Source organism: Rhinoraja longicauda, chromosome 33 (genome assembly GCF_053455715.1).
Source record: "Rhinoraja longicauda isolate Sanriku21f chromosome 33, sRhiLon1.1, whole genome shotgun sequence".
NCBI classification, from domain to species: domain Eukaryota; kingdom Metazoa; phylum Chordata; class Chondrichthyes; order Rajiformes; family Arhynchobatidae; genus Rhinoraja; species Rhinoraja longicauda.
Window position 1 is genome coordinate 119168 of NC_135985.1, and position 22856 is coordinate 142023.

A 22856-nucleotide genomic window follows, 5' to 3' on the forward strand; every position below is an offset into this window, starting at 1 on the left:
CGCCGACATTTACCCATGACCCACTACGGTTTTCAGAGTCGAGTGGTCTCTCTTGGTACTCGAGTATCTCTGGTAGTGAGGTCCAAGCCCTGAGGTATCCTGGGAATGAGGTCTAAACCCTGAGGTATCCTGGGAGTGAGGTCCAAGCCCTGAGGTATCCTGGGAGTGAGGTCCAAGCCCTGAGGTATCCTGGGAGTGAGGTCCGGGCCCCGAGATCTCGCGGGAGCGTTAGCGCGCGCGGAGCATTGTGGGATCGCGGCAGCATGGTGAAGCTGACGGCGGAGCTGATCGAGCTGGCGGCGCAGTTCACAAACGCCGTGCGGGACCGGGAACTCGACCTGCGCGGTGAGGCCCGGAGTATCTGCCCGGTCCCCCCCCCCCCCCCCCCGGGGCTCCGTCCCCGGCCCCCTGTCCCCTTCCCCCCGTGTCCCCCGTCCCCTTCCCCCCGTGTCCCCCGTCCCCTTCCCCCCGTGTCCCCCACCCCCGGGCTCCGTCGTCCCCCTCCCCCCGGGCCCCGTCCCCCTCCCCCCCCCCCCCCGGGCCCTGTCCCCCGTCCCCCTCCCCCCGGGCCCGTCCCCCCCCGGGCCCTGTCCCCCGTCCCCCGCCCCACTGGGGCCCCCCCCCGGGCCAAGGCAAGGATCGTTTCCCCGGCCCGGCGCCGACCTCACGCCGCTGCTCAGTCCCGAGTCCCCGCTCCCAGCTGAAGACGAGTCGGATTTGTTTTGTTTCACTGCCAGAGCCACGGGACAAATATTTTTTTATTGTTGCAGGATATAAGATTCCGGTTGTGGAGAATCTGGGGGCGACACTGGATCAATTCGACTCCATTGACTTCTCGGACAATGAAATACGGAAATTGGATGGTTTTCCATTGCTGCGGAGACTGAAGAGTCTCCTGTTGAACAATAACCGGATCTGGTGAGCCCCTGTGCTGGAAGGCTGGTACATATTTGACAGAATGCTGGGAGGCTAGTCTGATATTTGGTACAATGCTTTTGTGAAAGGTCGGTTTATTATGGTCACATGCACTGAGATACTGTGCTAGACTTTGTTTATCTACTCTCTGGACACATCATGCCATCAGGTAGTGCAAAGAGAAAATAAACAGAATATAGTGTTGAAGTTGCAGAAAGTCCTGACATGTAAAGTACAAGGGTTGCAATGAGGTAGATTGGGAATTTGGTCATGAGTGATAGGAGCAGAAATAGGCCATTTGGCTGACCAAGCTCTACTCTGCCATTCAATCTTCTCGCTCCTAACACCAATTTCTTCTGCTTTCTTCCCATAACCCCTGACACCTGTACTAATCAAGGATATCTACCTCTGTTTTAAAAATATCAATTGACTTGGCCTCCACATCCTTCTGTGGCAAAGAATTCCACAGGTTCACCACTCTCTGACTAAAGAAATGCCTTCTCATCTCCTTCCTAAAGGAACACTAGTGCAAGCATCCTCTCCACATCCATTCTATCCAAACCTTTCACTATTCAGTAGGGAAAAAAATGCAGATACTGGTTTAAATCGAATGTGGACACAAAATGTTGGAGTAACTCAGCGGTGAGGCAGCATCTCGGGAGAGAAGGAATGGGTGACATTTCTGGTTGAGACGTCACCCATTCCTTCTCCCCCGAGATGCTGCCTGACCCGCTGAATTACTCCAGCATTTTGTGTTTACTTTCACTATACGGTATGTTTCAATGAGGTCCCCCCTCATTATTCTAAACTCCAGAGAGTACAGGCCCAGTGCCGTCAAATGTTCATCATATGTTAAGCCACACATTCCTGGGATCATTCTTGTAAACCTCTGGACCCTCTCCAGGGCCAATACATCCTTCCTCAGATGTGGTGCCTAAAATTGATCACAACACATCCAAATGCAGCCTGACCAGCGCCTTATAGGGCCTCAGCACTACATCCCTGTTTTTGTATTCTAGCCCTTTTGAAATAAATGCTAGCATTGCATTTGCCTTCTTTATTATCGATTTGACTTGCAGATTAAATTTTTGAGAATCCTGCACCAGCATTCCCAAGTCACTTTGCACCTCTGATTTCTGGATTCTCTCCCTATTTGGAAAATAGTTTACGCCTTTATTCCTACTATCAAAATGCACGACTCCACACTTAGCTGCACGATATTCTGACTGGCACTCCTCTGCCCACTCCCATACATCCATAGCATGTGAAATATCTGTTCAGGAGTGGAGAAGAAGCTGTTTTTGATGGTTCGTCATTCTGACAAAAGCTCAAGATATGCATGTCCCTGTTAGAGTGAAGGGCAAGACAGGCAAACGTAAGGAAGCTTGGCTGAGAGAGAAATTGAGGCATTGGTCAAGAATAAGGACGACGTATGGGTCAGGAATAGGTAGCTGGGAACAAGTGTATCCCTGGAGGGGTTTCTGGAACTAAGGCGCAAAGTGGTGGCGCAGTGGTCGAGTTGCTGCCTTGCAGTGCTTGCAGCGCCATAGACCTGGGTTCGAATGACACAAAAGTGGGTGGTTTTGCGAATAGTGAACATGGTTGTGAAAAATTGTAGCAGGATCATGATCGATTGGCGAGGTGGACTGAGGAATGGTGATGGAATTTAATACAACCAAATGTAAGGTGTTGCATTTTGGGAAGTATAACCTGAGCCGGACCTACACACTGAATGGTAGGGCTCTGGGGAGTGTTGTAGAGCAGAGGGATCCAGGCATGCAGGTGCATGGTCCTTGAAGGTGAAGTCACAGGTACATCAGGTGGTCAAAAAGGCGTTTGGCACATTGGCTTTTTGCCATCAGTCAGAGTATTGAGTATAGAAGTTTGGAGGTCTTGTTGCAGTTGTATAAGATGTTGGTGAGACTGCATTCTGAATATTGTGTTCAGTTCTGGGCACCATTTTATGGGAAAGATGTCAAGTTGGAAAGGGTACTGAGAGGATTTACAAGGATGTTGCCTGGGCTAGAGGGTGTGAGCTATAGGGAGAAGTTGAGTAGCTGGGACTCTATTCCTTGGAGCGCAGGAGGATGACGGGTGATCTTATTGATGTTATAATATGAGAGGAATAGATCGGGTAGTTGCACAGTTTTTTGCTCAGAGTAGGTGAATCGAAGACCAGGGGACACAGGTTTAAGATGAAGGGGAAAAGATGTAATAGAAATCTGAGGGGTAACTTTTTCACACAAAGGTGTATGGAACAAGCTGCCAGATGAGGTAGTTGAGGCTAGGACTATTCCAACGTTTAAGAAACCGACAGGTACATGGATAGGACAGGTTTGCAGGGATATGGACCAATCGCTGGCGGATGGGACTAGTGTTGGTGGGACATGTTGGCTGGTGTGGGCCGAAGGGCAGAAAGGATCAGGCGAGGAGAGGACGATGGTTTGCTGCATGATGAAGGCAAAGGTGACGGCCAGAGACCTTGCAGCAGCCTGGGACACGCCTGGATCGCGTGTCGCTCCATGAGACCTAGAGTGTGGACCTATGGAAATTGGGCCAAATCTGGCAATTCTGAATTTCACTCTGTTTTGCACATTTGACAATAAAGCTGCCATTGTATCGCGTTGCCACCCCCGGACACACTGCAGATCATGCACTGTCTGCAGTGAAGTCATAAACTTTACTTGAAACTGTTTGGTTCAGTGATTGGTTTGCGGTTCATGACTCGTGACCAGTAGAGGTATCCCTATGCAGGATTCAATAATCTGTGAAATTATTTTGTTTCAGTCGCATCGGTGAAGGCCTTGAACAGGCGCTGCCCAACCTGCGGGAATTAGTCCTCACCAACAACAACCTGCAGGAACTGGTGAGTTGAAGAAACTTTTGAACCTGTAAATAATGTTGTTTTGAGTCATGGGCAGCCAGTCTCAATCTCCCCTGAGTTCAGTGATTTTACAATTTTCCTTGAAGTGGTTCGATGTGAAATTTGTGGTAATTAAAGCGGACTATAGCAATAGGTTCAGTTGTGGCATTGTCACTTGTGAGCTAGAATATTAGTAAGCCCCAAGGAGACACAAAGCATAGCGGAAAAGCAAGCATCAAAAGCTGACTACATGACAGTAGGTGGCATAACGTGGGCAAGCATTAGTCTGAAAGGATTAAATACCAGTGGGAGCAGCAAAAAAGGAAACATGAAGCCAAGTCATCATGTAATGTAAAGCAAATTACATAGGTCCTAGTGAAAGTTAAATATCAGAATAAGAGCGTGGGTCAACAGGATTATTTCGTGGATGCTGAAATATCAAATGATTAATAATAAATAATGCAATATTCTGCAAGCACTCGGTAGAGTTTAGCAGCACCTGTGAGAAGACTCAAATTATCCTTTCAGCCTGTGCAGAATGCTGAGGCCAGGCTCTCGTTTCTATTCTCAAATAGCAATGCCGTTGTGTGGAGCTGTGTGCTTGCCCAAATGTTCCATGGTGCACGAGAGTGAGGTTCATTAGCAGCCGGAGAGCTCCTGCCAAGTTCCTTGGGAGTTTCAGCTGCTCTTATGATTCTGATCAGATTCAAGATATAGACACACACAAACAGCTGGAGTTATTCAGTGGGTAAGGCAACATCTCTGGAGAACATGGATTGGTGACGTTTCACAGAGTGCTTGAGTAACTCAGCAATAAGGCAGCATCTCTGGAGAACATGGATAGGTGACCCTCCTGCAGGCTACACGGATTCAGAATAGTTTGTTGTCATTATCAAAGATTGAATTATCTAAGTTTTAAGTAAGGATAGATGCAAGAATGTAACTGATCAGTGGATTTTTTTTTTGAGCTGGCCAGAAAGTTGTGTTGTAACCAGCCAAACCATTGGTGAGCCCACAGTGGGAATTGTGCACCACCTGGCCTTCACACCGTCCTGCCACAGATCACTCGGCATTGGCAGAAACACCACCTGGCCTTCACACCGACTTCCCACAGACCTCTCGGTATTGGCAGATTATTGGATGGGTTTAGAGAATCTAGTCAAGTACTGGAGTTAGTTCACAGATCATCCTCAAGGGCCTTTATGGTTGGTGTCTTCCTGTCTTGTCCTGTTCCTGTAATTATCATTCAGTTGCCTTAATTTTGATTGGGTGTGTACTGTCAATTTCTCTTGGTCTGTAATAAAAATACTGCAGCTGTTCTTTTGGCCGTGTTCATGCTAGCCTTCCATCCTCCGTAGGGCGATCTGGATACACTTTCAACCATCAAGTCGCTTACGTTTCTGAGGTATGTTCACTATTCTTCATTAATGTTAAGATTTTGGCTTATTTTTGTGGTCATAAGACAGAATGAGGCCATTCGGCCCATCAAGTCTGCATTGCCATTCGATCATGGCTGATCTATTTTACCCCCTCAACCCTTCTCCTCCCTCCTCCCCATAATCTTTGACACTCTTACTAATCAATAACCCATCAATCTCCAATTTTAAAATACGCAATGACTTGGCTTCCACAACCATCTCCAGCAACTAATTCCATAGTTTCACTCTGGCTAAAGAAATTCCTCCTCTTCTTTCTAAAGGTACATCCTCTTATTCTGAGGCTGTGCCCTCTGGCCCTAGACTGCTTCTGGAGGGGCAATGTGTTTTGTTACTCTAAACCTGGCATATTCTGATTGCATGTTTTCTCTTAATGAGCTCTTACTGGCTGCTAATATTTTTGAAATGTTTAAGGTAGCATCATGAAGCTGTTTCTGATTTGCGTGACGTGTTCATGAATATGTTGTTGGCAGTTTGCACAACTTGTAAGTACTGCTTGTGCCTTCTCCATCCAAGTACAATTGTCATGTGTCAACTTCGATCTTTAATGTAGTGGTTTGTTTATTTTTATTTAATTGGAGTTGGGTGTTCAATTTATCATTTGTATGCCTTGATATGACTCGAGAAGATCACCCTCAAATATAAGAATAAGTTTCCAGCTGTTTTAAACCCCACCTTGGTTTCAGTTAGATGCTGGTAAACCTTGAGTATAATATACAAATTGCTGACTGGGGAAATTAATAAATGACATGTGCTTCTTGTAAGAGGAAGAGAACCTGGGTTGTTTCACTTTCCTGTGGCCTTGTGACCAAGTGAATTTAACCTGAAACCTTGAGATGATTGCTGCCAGCAGGTGGTAGTGTAACACCACTTACATTCACACTTGATTGGCTTAAATTATATTTAACCAACAGCACATTCTGCTTGGATCACCAAGGTCTGCAGAATTCTGATGACCTGATGGAAACCAGTTTTAATATGGGCATCAGTAGTGACTTGCATAATGAGTATTCAGTTATTTAAACTTCCTACTGCACCCTGCCTTGTGCCTCTGCCAGCCATCCCATCGTGTGCCTTATCTGAGCTAAGCCATTAACTTGTTCTATTCCATCCCGCCCTATATTTTCCCCTTTTCTTCCATTCACTGGCATTCAGACTCTACTGAGATTTTCAGTTTGGGCAAATGCATTTGAATTATGAACATTGATTTTGCAGCCTCCTAAGAAATCCTGTAACAAGTAAGAAGCATTATCGCCTGTATGTGATCCACAAAGCTCCACAGATCAGAGTCCTGGATTTCCAAAAGGTGAAGCTGAAGGTATGGTTTGGACCTACTGCTGCAGAGCATCTTGGTACCAGTTTTAGTACTGTCTATTGTTGTATCCTGAAACATGATATGGGATCCTTTTAAATGGAATGAGGTTTTAATTTTGTTGTTCCTGAACTGTGTTACAACGTTTGTGTGATATCATATCATATCATATATATACAGCCGGAAACAGGCCTTTTCGGCCCTCCAAGTCCGTGCCGCCCAGTGATCCCCGTACATTAACACTATCCTACACCCACTAGGGACAATTTTTACATTTACCCAGCCAATTAACCTACATACCTGTACGTCTTTGGAGTGTGGGAGGAAACCGAAGATCTCGGAGAAAACCCACGCAGGTCACGGGGAGAACGTACAAACTCCTTACAGTGCAGCACCCGTAGTCAGGATCGAACCTGAGTCTCCGGCGCTGCATTCGCTGTAAAGCAGCAACTCTACCGCTGCGCTACCGTGCCTATGTTTCGGGCTGCTTCCAGCAAGCTCTCCTGACTTATTGAATCAGATTTATGTTTGTTCTGGCGCGTTGAGGGATGTTAGGTCACTTGGTTTCAGATCGAGCTGGAAAAGGTACAGAGGTTTACGAGGATGTTGCCAGGATTCGAGGGTCTGAGCTGTAGGGAGAGGTTGAGTAGGCTGGGATTCCATTCCTTGGAGCACAGTACAAAATCACAAGAGGAAAAGATCAGGTCAAGATCAGATCAAGAAAAGCACAGAGTCTATTGCTCAGAGTAGGTGAATCTAGGCCCAGAGGACATAGGTTTACGGTGAAGGGGAAATATTTAATAGGAATCTGAGGGGTAACTTTTTCACACAAAGGGTGGTGGGTGTATGGAACAAGTTGCCAGAGGAGGTAGTTGAGGCTGAGGCTATCCCAACTTTTTAAGAAACAGTTAGACAGGCACATAGATAAGACAGGTTTGGAGGGATATGGGCCAAACACAGGCAGGTGGGACTAGTGTCGCTGGGACATGTTGACTGGTGTGGGCAAGTTGGGCCGAAGGGCCAGTTTCCACTATGATAGACTCTATCACAATGAAGCGCAATGCTACTGACTCACAGGTCCGCTTCTGAGTTGTCATCCTCGCTCTGCAGCCGTCTTGTTCTGCATTGTACAAGTGCCATAAGATACGGTGAAGGGTGACCATCATGTGAAGACAGGAATGTTTCTTCACACGGATATCTTGTTTCAATGGTCATGTCTCAGACGTTATGCAGCAAGTAGATTGTTGAGGATGAGGTGCTCATTTACAGCTATACCTTCTTTGATGGCCAGCGTGGTCAACGTTGCCATCACAGTGCCACTCGTGGTGATGGCCGTTGCAGTCCCAGAGTCTGAAGAAGGGTCTCAAACTGAAATGTCACTTATTCCTTTTCTCCAGAGATGCTGCCAGACCAACTGAGTTACTCCAGCATTTTATGTCTGTCTTTGGTTTAAACCAACATCTCCAGTTCTTACCTGCACATATATTCTGCAGAAGGACTTAGACAGGTTGGGAGAGTGGGCAAAGTAACAGCAGATAGAATACAGTGTAGCAAAGTCTGCAGTCATGCACCCTTATGAGACTGAGAAACAAGAATAAAACTGTTAGAGACATCAGCAAAACCTTCGGTTTACACAAAATCAAATGTTTGGAAAATCATTAAGAAGAAAGAGGGCAATGGTGAGCTTACTAATCGCAAAGGGACTGGCAGGCCCAGGAAGACCTCCACAGCTGATGACAGAAGAATTCTTTATAATAAAGAAAAATCCCCAAAACACCTGTCCGACAGATCAGAAACACTCTTCAGGAGTCAGGTATTTATTCACAAAATGCTGGAGTAACTCAGCAGGTCAGGCAGCATCTCAGGAGAGAAGGAATGGGTGACGTTTTGGGTCGAGAGCCATCTTCTGCCTGATGTCAGGGGGGTGGGACAAAGGAAGGATATAGGTGGAGACAGGAAGATAGAGGGAGATCTGGGAAGGGGGAGGGGAAGAGAGGGACAGAGGAACTATCTAAAGTTGGAGAAGTCAATGTTCATACCACCGGGCTGTAAGCTGCCCAGGCAAAATATGAGGTGCTGTTCCTCCAATTTCCGGTGGGCCTCACTATGGCACTGGAGGACACCCATGACAGAAAGGTCAGACTGGGAATGGGAGGGGGAGTTGAGGTGCTCAGCCACCGGGAGATCAGGTTGGTTAAGGCGGACTGAGCGAAACGATCGCCGAGCCTGCGTTTGGTTTCGCCGATGTAAAGAAGTTGACATCAAGAGCAGCGGATGCAATAGATGAGGTTGCAGGTAAACCTCTGTCTCACCTGGAAAGACTGTTTGGGTCAATAGACAATAGGTGCAGGAGGAGGCCATTTGGCCCTTCGAGCCAGTACTGCCATTCAATGTGATCATGGCTGATCATTCTCAATCAGTACCCCGTTCTTGCCTTCTCCCCATACCCCCTGACTCCGCTATCCTTAAGAGCTCTATCTAGCTCTCTTGAATGCATTCAGAGAATTGGCCTCCACTGCCTTCTGAGGCAGAGAATTCCACAGATTCACAACTCTCTGACTGAAAAAGTTTTTCCTCATCTCAGTTCTAAATGGCCTACCCCTTATTCTTAAACTGTGGCCCCTTGTTCTGGACTCCCCCAACATTGGGAACATGTTTCCTGCCTCTAACGTGTCCAACCCCTTAATAATCTTAAACGTTTCGATAAAATCTCCTCTCATCCTTCTAAATTCCAGTGTATACAAGCCTAGTCGCTCCAGTCTTTCAACATATGACAGTCCCGCCATTCCGGGAATTAACCTAGTACACCTACGCTGCACGCCCTCAATAGCAAGAATATCCTTCCTCAAATTTGGAGACCAAAACTGCACACAGTACTCCAGGTGCGGTCTCACTAGGGCCCTGTACAACTGCACTAGGGCCCTGTACAAAGAAGGACCTCTTTGCTCCTATACTCAACTCCTCTTGTTATGAAGGCCAACATTCCATTGGCTTTCTTCACTGCCTGCTGTACCTGCATGCTTCCTTTCAGTGACTGATGCACTAGGACACCCAGATCTCGTTGTATGTCCCCTGTTCCTAACTTGACACCATTCAGATAATACACTGCCTTCCTATTCTTACCACCAAAGTGGATAACCTCACACTTATCCACATTAAACTGCATCTGCCATTCATCCGCCCACTCACACAACCTGTCCAAGTCACCCTGCAACCTCATAGCATCTTCCTCACAGTTCACACAACCACCCAGCTTTGTATCATCTGCAAATTTGCTAATGGTACTTTTAATCCCTTCATCCAAGTCATTAATGTATATTGTAAATAGCTGCGGTCCCAGCACCGAGCCTTGCGGTACCCCACTAGTTACTGCCTGCCATTCTGAAAGGGACCCATTTATCCCCACTCTTTGCTTTCTGTCTGTCAACCAATTTTCTATCCATGTCAGCACCCTACCTCCAATACCATGTGCTCTAATTTTGCCCACTAATCTCCTATGTGGAACCTTGTCAAAGGCTTTCTGAAAGTCAAGGTACACCACATCCACCGGCTCTCCCCTGTCAATTTTCCTAGTTACATCCTCAAAGAATTCCAGAAGATTAGTCAAGCATGATTTCCCCTTCGTAAATCCATGCTGACTCGGAACAATCCTGTTACTACTATCCGAATGCTCTGCAATTTCGTCTTTTATAATTGACTCCAGCATCTTCCTCACCACTGATGTCAGACTAACTGGTCTATAATTTCCCGTTTTCTCTCTCCCTCCTTTCTTAAAAAGTGGGACAGCATTAGCTACCCTCCAATCTACAGGAACTGATCCTGAATCTATAGAGCATTGGAAAATGATCACCAATGCGTCCACAATTTCTAGCGCCACTTCCTTAAGTACTCTGGGATGCAGACCATCATGCCCTGGGGATTTATCAGCCTTCAGTCCCATCAGTCTACCCAACGCCATTTCCTGCCTAATGTGGATTTCCTTCAGTTCCTCCGTCACCCTAGGACCTCTGGCCACTAGAACATCTGGGAGATTGCTTGTATCTTCCTTAGTGAAGACAGATCCAAAGTACCGGTTCAACTCGTCTGCCATTTCCTTGTTCCCCATAATAAATTCCCCCGCTTCTGTCTTCAAGGGACCCACATTTGCCTTGACTATTTTTTTCCTCTTTACATACCTAAAAAAGCTTTTACTATCCTCCTTTATATTATTGGCTAGTTCACCCTCGTACCTCATCTTTTCTCCCCGTATTGCCTTCTTAGTCATCTTCTGTTGCTCTTTAAAAGAGTCCCAATCCTCTGGCTTCCCACTCTTCTTTGCTTTGTTGTACTTCTGCTCTTTTATTTTTATGCTGTCCTTGACTTCCCTTGTCAGCCACGGGTGCCTCTTACTCCCCTTGGAATCTTTCCTCCTCTTTGGGATAAATTGATCCTGCAACGTCTGCATTATTCCCAGGAATACCTGCCATTGCTGTTCCACCGTCTTCCCTGCTAGGGCCTCCTTCCAGTCAATTCTGGCCAGCACCTGGCTCATGCCTCTGTAATCCCCTTTGCTATACTGTGATACTGACACTTCTGATTTTCCCTTCTCCCTCTCAATTTGTAGAGTAAAACTTATCATATTGTGATCACTGCATCCTAATGGCTCTTTTACCTCAAGTCCCCTTATCAGATCAGGTTCATTACACAACACTAAATCCAGAATTGCCTTCTCCCTAGTAGGCTCCAGTCCAAGCTGTTCTAAGAATCCATCTCGGAGACACTCCACAAACTCTCTTTCCTGGGGTCCATTACCATTCTGATTTTGCCAGTCTACTTACATGTTGAAATCTCCCATAACCACCGTAGCATTACATTTGCGACATGCCAATTTTAGCTCCTCATTCAACTTGCACCCTATGTCGAGGCTACTGTTTGGGGGCCTGTAGATAACTCCCATTAGGGTCTTTTTACCCTTACAATTCCTCATTTCTATCCATACTGATTCTACATCTCCTGATTCTATGTCATTCCTTGCAAGGGAGTGAATATCATTCCTCACCAACAGAGCGACTCTGCCCACCTGTCTATCTTTTCTATATGTTGTGTACCCCTGAATATTCAGTTCCCAGCCCTGGTCCTCTTGTAGCCATGTCTCAGTGATTCCCACAACATCATACTTGCCAATGTCTAACTGAGCCTCAAGCTCATCCACTTTATTTCTTATACTTCGCGCATTTAAATACAACACTTTAATTTCCGTATTCACCTCCCCTCTCACACCGGTCACAATTGGCCCTGACCTTACTCTCTTATCCCTTCTAGAACTTCCCTCCCCATTCATTCGAGAGTCCTTTGCAATTTCTCCTGTATTTACCCCTCCCCCCCACTACTTAGTTTAAAGCCACACTTGTAGCACTAGCAAACCTACCTGCCAGAATGTAGGTCCCCCTGCTGTTAAGGTGTAACCCGTCCCTTTTGTACAGGTCACCCCTACCCCAGAAGAGATCCCAGTGGTCTAGAAATCTAAATCCCTGCTCCCTGCACCAGTCCCTCAGCCATACATTCATATCCCCGATCTCTCTATGGGTCCTTGGATGGAGTTGAGGCGGGAGGTAAAGGGATATGTGTTGCATCTCCTGCGGTTGCTGGGGAAAGTGCCCGGGCATGGGGTGGTTTGGGTCGGAAGAGACGAGTGGACCAGGGAGTTACGGAGGGAACGGTCTATGCAGAACGCAGAAAGGGGAGGGGATGGGAAGATACGGCCAGTGGTGGGGTCCCGTTGTAGGTGACGGAAATGCTGGCGGATGATTTGTTGGATACACTGGCTGGTGGGGTGGAAGGTGAGAACGAGGGGGATTCTGTCCTTGTTACGAATGGGGGGAGGGGGAACAAGAGCGGAGCACATCAACTCCCCCTCCCATTCCCAGTCTGGCTGAGCACTTCAATTCCCAGTCCAACCTGATCTCCCGGTGGCTGGGCACTTCAACTCCCCCTCCCATTCCCAGTCTGACCTTTCTGTCATGGGCCTCCTCCAGTGCCATAGTGAGGCCCACCGGAAATTGGAGGAACAGCACCTCATATTTCGCCTGGGCAGCTTGCAGCCTAGTGGTATGAACATTGACTTCTCCAACTTTAGATAGTTCCTCTGTCCCTCTCTTCCCCTCCCCCTTCCCAGATCTCCCACTGTCTTCCTGTCTCCACTTATATCCTTCCTTTGTCCTGCCCCCCCTGACATCAGTCTGAAAAAGGGTCTCGACCCGAAACGTCACCCATTCCTTCCCTCCTGAGATGCTGCCTGACCTGCTGAGTTACTCCAGCATTTTGTGAATAAATACCTTCGATTTGTACCACCATCTGCAGTTATTTTCTTACACTTCAGGAGTCAGATGTCAATTGTCAATTACCACTGTCCGCAAAAGACTTCATGAACAGAAATACAGAGGCTACACTGCAAGATGCAAACCACTGGTTAGCTGCAAAAATAGGATGGCCGGGTTACAGTTTGCCAAGAAATACTTAAAAGACCAACCACGGTTCTGGAAAAAGGTCTTGTGGACAGATGAGACGAAGATTAACTTATATTAGAATAATGGCAAGAGCAAAGTTTGGAGGAGAGAAGGAACTGCCCAAGAACCAAAGCATACCACCTCATCTGTGAAACACGGTGGTGGGGTGTTATGGCCTGGCATGTGTGGCTGCTGAAGGTACTGGCTCACTTATCTTCATTGATGATACAACTGCTGATGGTAGTAGCATAATGAATTCTGAAGTGTATAGACACATCCTATCTGCTCAAGTTCAAACAAATGCCTCAAAACTAATTGGCCGGCAGTTCATTCAACAGCAAGACAATGATCCCAAACGTACTGCTATAGTAATAAAGGGGTTGTTCAAAGCTAAAAAATGGTCAATTCTTGAGTGGCCAAGTTAATCACCGGATCTGAACCCAATTGAGCATGCCCTTTATATGCTGAAGAGAAAACTGAAGAGAAAACAAGGATTAGGTAAAGATGGCTACAATACAGGCCTGGCAGAGCATCACGAGAGAAGACACCCAGCAACTGGTGATGTCCATGAATCGCAGACTTCAAGCAGTCATTGCATGCAAAGGATATGCAACAAAATACTAAGCATGACTACTTTCATTTAAATAGCATTGCTGTCTCCCAAGCATTATGGTGCCCTGAAATGGGGGGACTATGTATAAACACTGCTGTAATTTCTACATGGCGAAACCAAAATGTGTAAAAATGGCCTTTATTAAAATCTGACAATGTACACTTCAACCACATGTGATTTTTTTTTCTATTACAAATCTCAAATCCTAGAGTACAGAGGCAAATAAATAAATGATGGGTCATTGTCCTAAACATTATGGAGGGCACTGTCTAAGCCAGTCAACAGAACATCAGTGTTGGTTGAGGTTTTAGAGAATCAGGAAGAACATTTGCCAAGTGCTTGGAGTTATAATTTATAGACTGCTAGCATGATTTGTAAAGAACAGGTCATCCTTGATTAGCTTTGGTGGATTTTTTTGACAAGGTTACATGTAGAGAACAATGATGAAAGGGCAGCTGGGTGTTTGCTGATTTTAAAAGGGCATTGACAAATTATCATTAGGCCAGTTAATGGCATTCAGGATCATAGAAGGGCAGCATCAGCCCTTGTAAAAGGCTTGCAAGAAAGCAAGTCATCGGCCATTGCTGGAGGGAATCAGCGGGGTCAAGCAGCAAATGTGCAGCAAAATAGACAGCTGATATTCTGAATTAAATCCCTTTCTCTGCTCTGAGAGAGTGGAGTGGGGAATAATATCGAAGGGTGGGGGGTGATTTTCCAAATTTAGGGAAAGTAGGCTGGGGTTCCTAAAAGTCAGTGCTGGCTCCAGGGATTTGTGATAGCAACTGGAATAGTGAGTAAAATGTCCATGTTTGTTCATAATGTCAAACCACTGGCTGTGGCAAACTGTACGATGACAGCTGACTACATCACGGCATTGGCTGTGGATTAACTACATGTACATTTCTCTGCTGATGTGTCAGGACTTGAATATGCCTCTGAATAGTTACCCAGCCCTCTGAATTATATGCATAGTGACATTGAGGGTCCAGATAACATTAGCAGTCCAATCAAAGGGCCGAAGTTCCAAGGTATGTGCTGTTCTGTTCACCTAGTTCATCAACAGCACACCCACAATCGCAACCGTGTCCACCTTTTGACAAGTGGAAAGCTGAAGCTGCGTTTGGTTGGGTGACTGAATGACGACAGTGGACAGCTGCTTCTTCCAGACGTACCCACTGTCATGTTCCTTCCATGCGGGATGTTTTGTTTTTAAATGGCCTGATGATTCTTTATCTTCGACCTGATATAGGATACTGTCCGATAGTTTTCTGAAGTGATCATTTCAGGATTTTGACTTGTCAAATCTGTTTTTTACTGCTATTTTTGTTCTCTCAATTCTTTAAATTTATCATAGCATAAAACACATGGGGTAGGCAGAATGTAACTGCTGGGATGAGCCGATCAGATTGACTGTAACTGGATGTGATGTATCGTCACAGGAACGTCAGGAAGCGGATCGGATGTTTAGAGGCAAACGTGGGGCACAGCTTGCCAAGGATATAACCAAGAAAACCAAGACGTAAGATACGGACACTACACGTGACTTGAAGCCTTGCCTCAGAAACACTGCAATTGGCCTTTTGTTTAGTTGGGCAAGAATCAACCAGAGAGATGTCTTTATTCAAGACCAACAGTGCTTCCAAATTGCTGGTTTCTTCAGCAAGTGCTTTAAGTGCTGCCCTCCCAGCACATTTGTGTTTCTGAGGGAAGTTAGTTCAAGTAATGATCTGTTCAGGGCAGAGCTGTAATATGTATCAGTTAATGAAAAGATCAGATACTGCACTGGTTTTTAAACATTATGGCTTTAAAGGTCCAGAGAAGATCTTGTGTGGCAGCTTAATTTACTAAATTCTCTGTGTTCTTAAGTTTCACACCAGGTGCAGGATTGTCAGGGGAGAAGAGGAAAGCAGGTCCTACAGGACCTGAAGTTGAAGCTATTAAGGTAAGCAGATACACCCCGCTACAGATATACTGGGCCCTGCAAGAGAAATGCTGGAATCAGACAGAGAAACAAGAGGAGTAATGAGTAAGATCTCAGAAATGAAATAAAAACAGAATTAATGCAGAGAAGAAGTAGATCCTACGGTAATGCACAACCTGAATCAAGCCAAATGCAGACTGTCCTGTTGAACTGTTCTGTGAGGAGGTGAAGTCTCAGCGCAGGAGGAGGTGAGCGGGTCCCTCGGGTCTGAGCTGTTCACTTGAGCCATTTAATTCCATTGGTAGATTGCATTTGCACCATATCCCAGAATAACATCACCCAATTATGCAGAGCAGTGGGAATGAACAGATGAGGGATGGATGATATCAGATAGATCCAATACGCCCCTCACTATTTCATAATGTATTATATAATGAGGGATGGATGATGTCAGATAGATCCAATACGCCCCTCACTATTTCAATTCCCTCTTGCATATTGTTGGGTAGAAAAATTAAAATTTCTATTGACATGTTGGGGGGGGGGTGACAGGTAAACAGGCGGGCAATGGAGCCAATATGTTTATGTGCCAAATGAAAAGATGTTTTAGGAACTTAATGAGAAGCAGCAGGAAGTTAGCTGGCATTTGAGTCAGCTCCATTGTTAATGAAAATCAAGACCAATCTACTTCTGTTTCTGGTTTGGTTGAGCTCAATGTTGAGCCCGTAGGGCAGAGGATTCCAAAGGTTTATCTTCTGAGTAAATGATTATTTCCTCATCTTGGTCCTAAATTGCTTACCCTTTATTTCCAACATTTTCTGCATTCCTAGACTTCTCAGTCAGAGAAAACATCTTTACTGCACCTGGCTTGTCAAAGCCTTTCCCAGTTTGGTCGGTTTCCATGAGGTCTCCCCTCATTCTTCAGTCCTCAATCTCTGTGCAGGAAACCCGCCAACCCCTGAGCCAATCCAGCAACGCTTTGTTGCACTTCCATCACTTCTCAAGTAAAAAGATTAGATCTGTGCACAATACTCCTGGTGCAGTCTCACTGAGGCCTTGTACAATTACCTAGGCGTTCTTTACCCTGTAATCAAGCTCTTCTGTTTATAAAAGCTAACACGCCATTTGCCCTTTCAGGTTTGCACTCTTCCTGCATGTTTGACTTTGGTGACTTGTGTAGAAGCACCACCCAATTTCTGACATTGAACAAATGCTGCTCCACCCACTTTAGTCTATAATCACAGACTATAATAGGATTGTGCAGACTTGCAAGGCTGATGTGTAGTCTAGTTGATAGACGGTGAGCAGCTTTGGCCCAACCACTGATCCCAGAAGTTCCCCAATGGTCACCCTTGCTGACAGAAGGACCTCTTTATTCCCACTCTTTGCTTTCTGTCCAATGACAGGTTCTGTAACCATGAAACTTTCTTGCTTCCACTTCCATGTGCTTTGACCATTTTGGCCCCTTGTCTATTCACAAGTTGCATCTTCATTCTAGGAGAATTCATTTGTAAATCCATATTCACTCTGCTCAATCCTAATATTCCTTCGTTGATTATAGATTTCACATTTTCCACTCCATGACATTAACCGAATAGATTGATTATTCCACTTCTCTCCTGCCTTTATTAAACTGTGGGCTACCTTGCAACCCATCGGAACAATTCCAGGATCTTTAAAACCATGGAATAGCATCCACCATCTCTGAAGTCATCTCTTTCAAAATGCTGCACATTATTAATTTTAATCTTGGGGTTTATCAGTTTTCACGGTGCTTTTTTAAAAACTATTCGTAAATTCCAGTTCATTGGGTTCTCTTGACGCTTGATTTTCTAATATATCTGGCAGGTCATGGAAAGCAAACACGTGTCGATAGATTGTGGGTTGGCATTGAACATGGAGCAAGTTGTGTGAGTGGGTGGATACATGGCAGATGCAGTTTAATGTAGATAAGTGTGAGGTTATTCACTTTGGAAGTAAGAATAGAAAGGCAGATTATTATCTGAATGGTGTCAAGTTAGGAGGAGGGGGAGTTCAACGAGATCTGGGTGTCCTAGTGCATCAGTCAATGAAAGGAAGCATGCAGGTACAGCAGGCAGTGAAGAAAGCCAATGGAATGTTGGCCTTCGTAACAAGAGGAGTTGAGTATAGGAGCAAAGAGGTCCTTCTACAGTTGTACCGGGCCCTGGTGAGACCGCACCTGGAGTACTGTGTGCAGTTTTGGTCTCCAAATTTGAGGAAGGATATTCTTGCTATGGAGGGCGTGCAGCGTAGGTTCACTAGGTTAATTCCCGGAATGGCGGGACTGTCATATGTTGAAAGGCTGGAGCGATTGGGCTTGTATACACTGGAATTTAGAAGGATGAGGGGGGATCTTATTGAAACATATAAGATAATTAGGGGATTGGACACATTAGAGGCAGGAAACATGTTCCCAATGTTGGGGGAGTCCAGAACAAGGGGCCACAGTTTAAGAATAAGGGGTAGGCCATTTAGAACGGAGATGAGGAAGAACTTTTTCAGTCAGAGAGTGGTGAAGGTGTGGAATTCTCTGCCTCAGAAGGCAGTGGAGGCCAGTTCGTTGGATGCTTTCAAGAGAGAGCTGGATAGAGCTCTTAAGGATAGCGGAGTCAGGGGGTATGGGGAGAAGGCAGGAACGGGGTACTAATTGAGAATGATCAGCCATGATCACATTGAATGGCGGTGCTGGCTCGAAGGGCTGAATGGCCTACTCCTGCACCTATTGTCTAAGCCTGGAGCACTGCAGCATAGAAACAGGCCCTTTGACCCAATCTGTGCCAAACATGATGTCAAACTAAATTAATCCTTTCTGCCTACACATCAACCAAAAGGCTCCATTCCCTGCATATTCATATGCCTAACTAAAAGATCTTTAATGCCACTATTATATCTGCTACCACCACCACCTCTGCAAACTTGTCCTACCTCTTCTGAACCCCCCCCTAAATACTTGTCCTCCACGTCTCTAAGCTTTTCCCCTCTCACCATAAGGGCATGGCTGATAGTATTTGACAATTCCACACTGGGAAATAGGTGCTGATTGTCTACCTTATCTGTGCCGCTCTTAATTTGATAGACCTCTTTCAGGTCTCCCCCTCACCTTTGTTGTTCCAGATAAACCAATCCAAGTTGTCCAATCTTATAACTATTTCAGAGAGCATCCCGCTGAAGAAAGGTCTTGACCCGAAACATCACCCATTCCCTCTCTCCAGAGATGCTGCCTGAGTTACTCCAGAATTTAATGTCTAGCATCCTGATAAACCTCTTTGGCACCAAACCCTCCAGTCCCTCATTGTAATCTGACACCCAATACTGCGGCCTAGCCACCATTTTGGAAAGCTGTAAGTTGACTTGGCTCTTGTGCTTGATGCCCTGACCAATGAAGGCAAGCATAAACTGTCTTTACCACTCTATATACATGATGAGCTGCAGACTTTGACCCCAATATCATTGTTGAGTATTCTTTCGGTATACTTTCCTCTTGCATTTGATCTCCCCAAGTGCTGCACATCTCCACCTGCCATTTACTTGCAGATCTGTTTCTGCTGTATCCTTTGAAAGCCTCATTTACTGTCGACAACTTCACCAATTGTTGTTGTCTACAAAGCTAGTAATCAACCGGCCAACATTTTCTTCCAGGTCATTGATATATATTACAAATAATGGAGGTCCCAGCACTGATTCCTGCAGAACATCACTGGCCACTGATCTCCAGCAGAATGACATGCAGACCAAAACGAGCATTTATCCTGGTTCAGTTTGTTTTGTGCATTTGTCCTTTTCCTCTGATCTGCACCCTGATTTGTAATTAATGAAACGGATGCTGAATCATATATTGTTCATCCCTAATTAATTCATAAATGTGGAAGCATCTTGCTATCTGGTTAATTCTCTTGCCTGATAAAATACCTCCTGTTGCTCATGGTGCCAGAGTTATTTATGTACAGAGGACTAAGCAGGAAAAGTTATTTTTTGTTTCCGCAATGTACATGTTAATTTCAGCAAGTGTCAGTTTCAGATTGCCAGGTGTATTCCTTTTTGCTCATGAATGGCTAGTGTATTATTATCTCCTAGTCTTTGGGCCAACTGAGTGCTTTAGTACCTGGAGAGACAACAGATTTGTGGAAAGGCTGAAGGGTCGCTTAGTTAAAGGGAATACCAGGGCACCTTTGAACGTGTCAATCTCTGAAGCTGTGCTGCTGTTTGATTTGCAGAATGCGATTGCCAATGCATCAACCCTCGCTGAGGTAGAGAAGCTGAAAGGAATGCTGCAGGCTGGACAAATCCCAGGCAGAGAGAGGAAGACTGGTGAGTTGAGATCCTGAACATAAAATCAAATGGTTGGTCCAAAGCAAGGCAACTCGTGTTTTCCACAAAGTCCAATCTGCTGATAATGCATTTGGCAGTTTTGTTGCAAACTACTTCTTGTCCTTCTGCTGCTTCACAACACTATATTCCCTATGGTAGACACTGGAGTAACTCAGAGGGACAGGCAGCAACTCTGGAGAGAAGGAATGGGTGACGTTTTGGATCGAGACCCTTCTTCAGTCCGATAATCCCTATCCCCCTCGAGATTCAAAAAGGAACAAGCCGAGTATGTAAGATCAGAGGAAATTCTCTGCCTTCCCTTTTATAGACATTGATCAGATTAAACCAAACCTCCAGTGTCCCCCTCCCTGACTCTCAGTCTGATGAAGGGTCTTGACCTGAAAAATAATCTATTCCTTTTTCTCCAGAAATGCTGCCTGACCCGCTGAGTTATTCCAGCATTTTGTGTCAATCTTTGATTAGATTAAAGTTTGTCCAGTGTGTTCATTTCTGAGCTCTCATGAATTGAACCTCCATTTTACTGATTGGAGAGGCTGTTTCTATCAGAACACAAGAGATAGGGGAAGATTTAATTGGGGTGTAAAATATTATGAAGGAACTAGGTACTGTAATTAGAGAGCACCTTTTTGCAGATGGCTAAAAAATCAGACAATTTAGAATTGGTTGAAAAATGAAAGCTCTCTTTAGTTGGGTGTGTGCAACCTGCTCGCTGCAAGGTGAATAGAGACAAAAACTAACATTTTAAATAGAACTTGGAATTGTACATGAAAAGCCATAACTAGTGATGGATGGTGAGATTATGTTCGGTAGTCCTTTTTCATTTGGCATGAATATAATGGCTGAATGGCTGTGTTATAAGTTTTTTGCAATTCTGCACTTATTTCTTTTAGTTCCTTTTTTATTTGTCCAGATCTCTGTCAATCTCCCCTTTCTATAATGCAAGGCCAGTCTTTTTCCTTTATGTCAACAAACGTTACTCTCTCTCCACTCCTTGAATGCTGTCAGTACACGGTGACTGGTAGTAAACACTATCTGAGTGAATTGTACAGCCCAGGTACTGTTACTAATTAATGATGTAATACTGAGCGCAACCCTCAGCATCCTTGTCCTTGTGAAACTATTTTATTAACAATTGTCAATCTTTTAATTTTGGAATAAAAAGAGTAGCACGTTTAAGATGCCGGACATAATTTATGTATTTACAGGTGCTACAGATGAAGTTGAGGAAGAAGATATGGAGGCGGATTCTGTAACCAACGGCAACTAATGGTTCCCCAATGTGTTTATGTTAAAGTTCCTTGTTCGATGGTCTCCGGTTTGGAGATGAACCTTGCATTTAGTGAAGTGATGCGCTTTGTACTTGTGTGTAGTTTATCGATGGGCAGTCTCTGAAAACTGCTATGTCCGATTGTCATCCAGTGGAATAATGCGCAGGGACAACTAACTAAATCAGAACTCTGCAGGAAAGATTGGTTTGTGTTTCCACTCTAACCAAGCATCATTCACTTCAATTATCATGTTCAGGCTGTGTTTGTTTACTTGTCAGGATTTTGATAATAAACATTTTTTGAGGTAATTGGCATTTTTTCTTTCACAAAGATGTAAATATTCGGGTCAAGTGACATTTTTGGACAGAGGGAGATGGTTGCTGATTCTAGTACGTCACCTTCTCAAAGTATTTGAGATGAGAGGCTTGTGATAGGTACAGAGCCTTGGATGGGAGGTGGAAAGGAAGGTCAGTGCTGCACAGAGTAACTGTTGGAGTGGAGGAGCAGCATTCAAGGTGCACTGGGAACAACCTGTGTCAGTAGCATATGGACAGTGGAAGGAAAGGACCTCCTCTCATTCCATCAGGCACCACCTGCCCCCTCTGGGAGAGTGCAGGTCTCGCCAATCACCTCGGAACCAACAGAACCTGAAAAGAAGAACCCAATCATCCTTGATCCTCGGGTCGATGCAGGAAAAAGATAATGGCATCACCCTCCCCATCTGGTTAACAAGTAACCCGTCGGAACTCATCAATGGGGGAGAGAGAGATGAGAGCTTCTAGCCAGTTTGATACTCCGTCCTCATCATGAGGGGTACCTTGATAGGCCTAATGCCAAGGCACGGTGTAATTGGCACCAGAGCTTAACCATGGTATAAAAGCCAGGGATACTGAAGGAGCTCGGCAAGTCAGTCAGTTTAGGCAGAGAGAGAGAAATAAATGAGCAGGCTAATAGTCTTTTGTTAGGAAGGTTGATGGGTTTTGTTCTGAAGACATTGCTCTCTGGTGTGCTATTTGGAAATTGCTGGAGTCAGGTCAATGAATTGTGTGAGTACAGAATGTGTGCATGCAACCTGACTTTCAACAGAGGGCAGAGGAGACCGGTGTATCCAACATCAGTGGTAGCGAGGTCGCCCCAACATCGAGCCTTGCGGCACTCTACTCACCACTGCCTGCCATTCTGAAAAGGACCCGTTTACTCCTACTCTTTGCTTCCTGTCTGCCAACCAATTCTCTATCCATGTCAACACCCTACCCCCGATACCATGTACGCTAATTTTGCTCATCAATCTCCCATGTGGGACCTTATCAAAGGCTTTCTGAAAGTCTAGATACACTACATCCACTGGCTCCCCTTCATTTTACTTGTCACATCCTCAAAATTTCCAGATTAGTCAAGCATGATTTCCCTTTCATTAATCCATGCTGACTTGGACTTAGCCTTTTACTGCTATCCAAATGCACTGTTATAACCTCTTGAATAATTGACTCCAGCAACTTCCCCACCACCGATGTCAGGCTAACTGGTCTGTAATTCCCCGTTTTCTCTCTCACTCCTTTCTTGCAAGATGTCGTATATTTGTGGTTTATGTCAAGCATTTCGCTGTATGTATAGAAGGTATCAACATTGAGTCTTGAGAGTGAGAAAGAGAATGAGATTTTAAAACTATGTCAGTGCAGTTTATTGTCAAAAT

At 45.2% G+C, this 22856-nt stretch overlaps 1 protein-coding gene across 1 annotated transcript; it reads left to right on the forward strand.

Moving 5' to 3' along the window:
* The first annotated feature begins 244 nt into the window (after positions 1 to 244).
* On the forward strand, positions 245 to 21471 carry snrpa1 (small nuclear ribonucleoprotein polypeptide A'). The gene is made up of 9 exons (XM_078427166.1): positions 245 to 345; positions 771 to 918; positions 3703 to 3781; positions 5137 to 5183; positions 6430 to 6532; positions 15064 to 15143; positions 15491 to 15566; positions 19781 to 19874; positions 21101 to 21471. The coding sequence occupies exons 1-9, from the start codon at positions 264 to 266 to the stop codon at positions 21160 to 21162; spliced, it is 771 nt and encodes a 256-aa protein (XP_078283292.1). The 5' UTR covers positions 245 to 263; the 3' UTR covers positions 21163 to 21471.
* The last annotated feature ends 1385 nt before the right edge of the window (positions 21472 to 22856 follow it).

Coding starts and splice junctions, on each gene's coding strand:
- snrpa1 (XM_078427166.1), top strand. CDS start 264: ATGGTGAAGCTGACGGCGGAGCTGATCGAGCTGGCGGCGCAGTTCACA. Junction 919..3,702: donor TTGAACAATAACCGGATCTG/GTGAGCCCCTGT, acceptor ATTTTGTTTCAG/TCGCATCGGTGAAGGCCTTG. Junction 15,144..15,490: donor ATAACCAAGAAAACCAAGAC/GTAAGATACGGA, acceptor TGTGTTCTTAAG/TTTCACACCAGGTGCAGGAT.